The following is a 7,874-nucleotide window of genomic DNA, read 5'->3' as shown; positions in this document are numbered from 1 at the left end:
ATGTCATTCTCTTTTGTGTCTATCTATTTTGTGCATATCACAATATACAACATTTAACCCCATTTATTTGCGAATGAAATAAAATCTAACCGTAAATCATCGGCGCATTCCTCAAATATGGCAAAGGAAGTTCCTGCAAGTGCTCGTTTGAGAATCCTCCAGCGCCCATAAACGTCCAACCTTCTCACGCCGGTGCAATTAATCCGCCTCTAATGGGCGTATTAGTTAAACCAACTCGCAGGCATCACGCTAATTGCTCACTTTGTATGCAAATATTGGACACGTTGTTTGGACGAGGGGAGGAGGGAAAAGAGGAGAGGACGGGAGGGAGGGAGGGAGGAGGAGGAGGGGGGTTGATGATGGGACGGGCTCTGTTGTCAGCTGCCACCCAAGACGTGATTCAGCTCCAACAATTACCATTATCTGTTTCCCAGTTTGACGATACGGGACGAATCTGTAATGATGACGAGTGTTTCCTTCGCTCATTGTTGAGGGGTTTTTTTCTCTCTTGCTCCACACCTAACCATCATTGGGTGACAGCACTCGAGCCATTCAGGTACTCAGCAGAGGAGGAGGCTTTATAAGCGAGCAGCCCTGTGTTTGCAGCTTATGGAGTGCTGTTTGTGTAAATACTGAGCCCAGTGCACACATTGGTGTTTGGACAGCGCTTAAAGTGGATCCCCCGAGGTTCTTTTTTTTTCATCGGATAGATTTACCTCGAGTGCTTGCTTCTCCTTCTTCTTCTTTTCCACGCAAAACAAACCCGGATTGCTCGCAAGGACGCGATGGCTGCACCGAGCAAGTTCAGTTTTTCCGTCAGGAGCATCCTGGATTTGCCTGAGAAGGATGCGGAGGCAGCGCCGAGGTCCTCCCCGGTTTACTCCTCTTGCTCCTCCGGTTCGCCCTATTCCTCCTGGATCGACTGTGACCGGAGCCCATGCATGTGTAAGTTCACTTTTAAAGCCAAGGCAGGCTGATTATACTTACTTATTATTTTATCAAGAGCTACATTTTGAAATTTAATTGTTTATCTAGATATATACAATTGCAGACAGACAGGCAGATAGATGGGAGAAAATGTGTGCCAATTTATTCTAACATGGCCTGTTGTTGAATTTGTTCCTACAGCTTCCGATGAGGGCAGTTTCGAGGCCTCTCCCGACTCAACCAAGCCGGATGACTCGTCTCTGGACTCGGAGCCGGAAAGGAGCAAGAAGAGCAAGAAGCGCCGCGTCCTGTTCTCCAAGGCCCAGACCCTGGAGCTGGAGAGGCGCTTCCGCCAGCAGCGCTACCTGTCCGGCCCGGAGAGAGAGCAGCTGGCCCGGCTCCTCAGTCTGACTCCGACCCAGGTGAAGATCTGGTTCCAGAACCACCGCTACAAGATGAAGAGAGGCCGAGCAGAAGGAGCGCTGCACGACGTGGAAATACCGCAGCCTCCGCTGCTGCGTAGGGTCGTCGTTCCGATCCTGGTGCGGGACGGGAAACCTTTTCACACCTGCTTAATTGAGACTGAGAAAGCTGGTTGTTTACCCCCTCCTTCTTCTCATGTGGTACCTTTCCCTTTAGCTTACCCACCTCTTCAGCATCCCTCCCCGGTCGCCCTTCCTCCAAGGTACCACCAGCACTTTCCAGCCGCTGCGGCCTCCAGATTGGCCTGGAGAGACTTTTGGAGCGACACGGTCCACTTCAGTTCTTTCAAGTGAAGGCCTCATTTTCGGTGCACAGACTCATTTAGAACGGCATAAAATGTTTGTCTGAATGTCCTGCAAATTTTCGAGCTACTTAAACGTTTAGATTTTTCACTATAGAACGAAATATATTTTGCACATTTTTATTTTGATATTTTACGCGTTGTCTCGGAAGATTTTCCTCTCACGTGGCTTACTGGTGTAGCCTCTAGATTTTTAATTATCCAATGAGATGATTTATTTGTATGCTTTTAAAACACGATATTTGTATAAATAACTTGTTGAAAACCACAGAGGTTCAGTAGGCTGCATTAGGCGGTAATAGCAGGGGAATGGTGTAGCAGCAGAGCCACTATTAGCCTGAAACATGAAGGAGAAATAATGTTATTTGTTGTCTTTAAGGAGACTTTCTTTAAAGGTTTAACTGTTTCTTTTTGTGAACGAATTTATTAATAAAATCTTTCATATTTTGTATGATAAGTTTTACAGTGTAATGTGCTTTCTTTTTCTATTATAAATCTATTTCTAAACTAAACAAATGCTCAAATGTTTGTTTTTTTCCCCCCCTAGAAAATAGTGATCTGATTTAAACCTGTCAGACTGTTAAAAAAATTCACACAGCCTCAAATATATTTAATTTGCAGAAGCTAAAATATGTAGCAGGTCATGCCAGGGACCCAAGAGGCTTTTATGATGTTAAAAAACTAATTATGCACCCAAAAGCTGAGCAAACATCACTTCTAAAAGGGACTTGGATTTGCTTAAGCATAAGAATACCCAGTAAACATTACAGCCTCTCTCTCTATAGCACCCTGTGGTTGTCTGGGACCGTGAGCTGCTTTTCTCTTCCACAATTAACTTTTGTTATTCTGGGGAAAGTGGGCTAAGTGCAGCTATTAGCTTTAACTGGAAAACCTTGGTGCATGTGTACTGTAGGTCTGAAGAAGATTCTTGAGAGGAAAATCAAGAATTAAAGGAAGATAATCGACTTTCCTCAAGCACCAGTTTTAAATATTTTATAACACAATAAGTGAAGCATGATGAAGGGGCAGTTGTTATAGATTTTTGTGTGTGTGTGCATTCAGACAAGGGTTCAGAACTATTCTCAACGGTGAAATTACTTCCAAAAAGTTTAGAAAACTGCTGACTAGAGCGCTAATTGTGATATTCTTGAATACCCTGAAATATCGGTGACTAATTTCAACCTCGAGGAAACCCCGTCCACCCTTGCGTGAATATCTAATTATGAAAAAAATATGCCTCAGTGTTTAAAATCATGTCAGGTTTTCATCAGTGACGAGGGGGGTCTTCTGCTTTCACGCCCCCTATAATGTTGTTTGCTCGTCCTGTGACCCTGCAGCCCATCGTCCCTGTCACCTGGCCCTTTGTCCCCCTCACTGGGGCCACCTTGTATCACATATGGAGGGGACTGGCCGAACCCCTCAGCTCGCTGCATCTCCCCTTAAACACTCTTTTTGTCTGGGTGTCTCTCTGTGAATGGACCATTGTCCCTCATCCAAAAGGGACCGAGACAAAATCTTTAGTGTTTCAATTCCCGTGATGTTTAATCAGTCCCTGCGACAAATTTATGAGGTTTAACTGCACAATGGTGTTTTAGAGCATCTTGGGGTTTAAGGGTGACAAAGACAGGCTTTTAGAGGTTGCCATTGGTTTTTTAAGTTGGTCCGAAGAATTGTCTGAAAAGGATGGGCCTGTATTAGCCTGCCCATCCTATAGTTTTACTCACTGGGGCCCCTTTCAGGAAAGTTAGAAGGTCCACATAAACTAGGCCACAGGCGGAGTTTGCATTGCAACTTGCTGCAAATAGCATTTGATACAAGTCAATATTAATGGATTTCACATTTTTGTACAGATGATTTTATTTTTTTCTGGGAGAAATGCCTTTAAATCCCTAAAGTTTCCCCCTTTTTAGGAAATAACTTCATTTATACCCACATGCAATCAGTCTAAAGACTTGGATGGAGAGCTACTAAACCACAAATGGTACATACACTCAAAACTGTCTACTTGTGATCTTTTCTCATCACTTTCTACATCAAAACAATCTATTTTTTTAATGAATATATTCACGTTAAAGAAATAAACTTCATTCTACATTTATATAGTAGTTTATGATGAGAGCAGAATACGGGATTGGTGTTTCGTGCATGCTTAAGGCTAAGGGAGGCTTCCTTTAACAGAACAGAAAGTAAGCATGAGCAAAACAAATACATCTAATATAAAATATATTTAACACATAGAGAAATGTGTGTTAAAACCAACAATAAATAGTGAGAAAAGAAGTTTATTATCACATGCTATATGGACGGTGAATGCAGCTATAAAATTGCTAATTGACCAGTTCATCAAGATGCGGTGGAGTTAATGGAGTTCACTTAAGCTAAATATTTACCAATAATGAACAAAGTAGTTGTTAAAGTTGTCTAAAGTTTGCATCGTGTGCTATAAATAGCTGACATACACTCTTTCCTCAGCGTTTTAGCCCTCAGGGTAAATTCTATGAGGATTATTTTAAAGGCAGAAAACCACATTTTTGTGCAGATTTTGTCTTAGTTAATGTGTTTAGCCTACTTTTGTTTTTGTAGAATAAGCATTCTAATATAGACCGACATGACAGCATAAGAAATAAATGTGTTTGGGGTTGATATGGTGCAGAAATTCGTATTTTTGTGTTTCGTTTGTTCATGCAGGCTTGAGGTTAATGTAGATTTCCGTTTGTTCAGAATGTAAAGCATGCACGACTAAAACTAATACTTATGTAAAAAAAAAAACAAAAAAAAAAACTAATAGATAAAAACAAAATATTCATTACACATCAACACTGAGTCCAGAGACGGTTTATTAATGTATTGTTGCTGTTGTAAAAGTGTTCGTTAGCTCACTGATCCGTTAAGAGTTGTATTTAAGGTCAGTCAATGAAAACATCTGACTTTAATCTCATTACAGACTCTTTATCAGTGTTGTCATGGACACAAAAATAGAGATTTGACTAAATATAATTATTATCTATTCTTCTTCAATGCCCTATGGTCCTGACCCCAAAACCTGGAAACACTGCAGTAAACCAATTTAGGAGGTTATATGAAGTGATGCTCCTCACACACTATCCTAGCAGGACCTGACTGAACATCATTCAGTATTCAGATCTTTTAGGTTAAGGTAATAATACTGCACTGCAAAAAAATACTACATGAAGTGTCAACACCCACAATTAAAGTAAAAATATGGACGTAAATAAATGTTGTTTTGGTATTAAATGTAATCCAGTAGAATACTTATATTATTGACCTAATAATAATAATAATAATAATAATCCAGGATTGCTGCATTTTAGAGCATTTTAGTGTTACAGCTGGACAAGATGGAGTAGTTTCTGACAATGGTAAACACCTCCTGCTACTTCAGTTTATTTAATTTCAGTTCAGTTTAATATCATTTATATAGCAACACTTTGCAGAAACCACAGCCTTAGAATCACCAGACCAAGCAGCAAAAACCACCTTTTAACAGGAAGAAAACCTTGAGCAGAGTTCAGCTCACACAGGGGGAACCGTCTGCTTGAGACAGGCCGGGTATAGAGACAGAAACAAAAGCTGGGACGGAAGACATAGATGGAGAGGAGGAGCAGAGAGCAGCAGAAGCGGGTTTATCATATCTCATCAGATAATCATACCTTTTAGTTGATAAAATGTGACTCTGTGAATGTGAACAAAAAGTACAATATATTTCTCTGTGGAATAGAAATATAACAAACTTGAGCATACGTACTTGTGCAAAGTACTCAAGGTAAACTTGAAGTTTTGTACCTGTAATACATACATATACATATTTGTTTTATCTAGTGGCAAACAAAGAATGTGTTTTGAAAGGCTCCATACACCAATCAGCCACAACATTAAAACCACTGACAGGAGAAGTAAATAGCATTGACCATCTTGCGACAGTTCAATGTTCTGCTAGGAAATTTTTGGACCTGGGATTCATTCATGTGGATGAATGAATGCCTAGACCAGACTAGACACCCCCACCCCATAGCAATGACGCTCCTTGATGGCAGCAGCCATCCCCAGAAGGATGCAGCCTGACACAGAAACACACACAAAAACGCTTTAGGAACAACTAAAAAAAAATGTGAAGAACAGCACAAGGTGTTGACCTGGCCTCCAAATTCACTAGATCCCAAACTGATCAAGTATCTGTGGGATGATCCACAGAGGCCCCTCCTCTCAACCCATAGGACATCCTGTTGCCAGACACCACAGGACACCCTCAGAAGGCCCATGTCCATTCTCTGATGAGTCACAACTGTTTTGGAGGCACAAGGGAGACCTACACAATATTAGGAAGGTGGTCTTAATGTTATGCCTGATCAGTGTATATGTTATACTCTCCCTCAGCAATAACTGCAGTATTTATTTGTTTATATATTTATGTGTGTTAAGTGCGTATGATGTCTGTCTTGACCTGAAATGGGTGTGTTCACGGGGTGGGACAGGACATGTAGCTGTATAACTGTATAGACGCCCAATTATTTTTAATAACAGTCTGCTACCGCTTTTAATCTTTAATAAAGAAAGTTGGAAAAATATGTTTTGTAAGGTCAAAGATCATATTAAAAGGTGTATGTACTGATGGTGACTGCATTCCACTAAGGGGAAGGCTTACTGGGACACTTAATGGTACTGAGCCATCATTAAACCACATGTGCTTTACCTACTTTCAGATATGTGCCTCACCTTCAGTGAATTCTAGTTGTGATAAGGTTTATAAAGCGAACTCTCCACTAGATGGCGGAATAACACACGGTATCATTTAGGAAACCGTCTCTCTCGCCTTATGTGAGAAATGAGAGCACAAGGTGAGTTTAGTCCTTTAGTTTGGTCCACTAGGGGCCGCGCTTCACTGACAAACGCATTTTCTTTTTACCCTCAACCCTCACCACTGTGTTCCTTAGCAGATTGGGGGTTGACAAATATGTCTGCCCTCAGCGGCATAATCACGGAGGCGCGCAGTATTTGCTCAAAGGTTGCGCGGCGGGCCTCCAGAGACGCTCCTCTCATCCACCGAGGCCTTATGTTGCTGCGTGGAATTTATTTTTTATTTTTTATTTTTTTTGGAACTCTTCCTGTTAATGTGGGATGATTGGATAAATGATTAGAGAGGGGGAAACAAGAGATTATTATTAATTAGCGACCTCCTGTAGTTCGCACTTGAAAGCTGAAAGAAAGACTCATGAGGTCATCATCACATAACGTTTCATGTCTGAGGTGGAGAAGCACACAGCGTGTCCACCTTTCCTCTTTTTGTCACCCCACTCTCACCTCTTTTTTATTCTTTTTTTATTTATTTATTTTTCCCTGTAGCTCAATTCCTGGTAGAGTTATGAGAGGTCACGGAAGAAAACAGAAAAAGGTTTGCAAAGAAAAAAGAAAACTTCAGGGGAGCCAATACTGTCATTAAATTGGTTAAAATAAGATTTATTCGGGATGCCATGCAGACTTAGTGCAGGATGACTATACAGAGTGCAAAATAATAAAAATGTAGGGTCATTAAATGTATTATATTATTTGTAATTGGTATGGATATTATGGTGCGCTTGTTTTGAACATATCTGAGATTAATTCGTGGTTTAATAGCACTAATAACTGCACTATTTATATAAATGTGAAGTTATTATTGCATCTCTCTGCATCCCTAACACAGACTTCTGTTCGTGTGCCCAATTTGCTGCTCACCCTTAAAAGAAAAGTGCATTTTTATTGGTTAACATCAACAGAAAATAACTTCTTATTTATGCTCTTCTATTGCACACGTTTACTGCTCCACTCTGGAGTTGCTCTCTGGATTATATCATGCGCCAATCAGTTCATAAACAACAACGTGAAGCCTCGATAACAAAGGCTCGGTAGCCTCATACCCGCCACTTCAAAGTGTCCTCATTATTCGGAGGAATTAGCCGGAACATTTGGACTAATTGGCGCTAATTGGCCATAATAGCCGTGTGCCAGAACAGGGGAAAGGTACTGATTTAGATGATTAAGAATGTCTTGCGAAATCCCGTAATTAAAGGAACGCATAAGCAAGATTTACCTTGGATGCAGAAAGATGCTGTAATTTTAATTGGCTGCGATTATATGGCCTGCGAATTACGCGCAGGCACCTCGG

At 40.9% G+C, this 7,874-nt stretch overlaps 1 protein-coding gene across 1 annotated transcript; it reads left to right on the top strand.

The window, feature by feature from the left end:
- Positions 1-785: 785 nt before the first annotated feature.
- Positions 786-1,703, top strand: nkx2.9 (NK2 transcription factor related, locus 9; the record flags this gene model as incomplete). Its single annotated transcript, XM_084568780.1, has 2 exons — positions 786-945; positions 1,129-1,703. The coding sequence occupies 2 exons, from the start codon at positions 786-788 to the stop codon at positions 1,701-1,703; spliced, it is 735 nt and encodes a 244-aa protein (XP_084424906.1).
- Positions 1,704-7,874: the final 6,171 nt, after the last annotated feature.

This window comes from Chelon labrosus, assembly GCF_963514085.1.
Source record: "Chelon labrosus genome assembly, chromosome: 20".
NCBI classification, from domain to species: Eukaryota; Metazoa; Chordata; class Actinopteri; order Mugiliformes; family Mugilidae; genus Chelon; species Chelon labrosus.
Note: the sequence above shows the minus strand (reverse complement) of the source record. Positions and strands in the feature narration are given on the sequence as shown.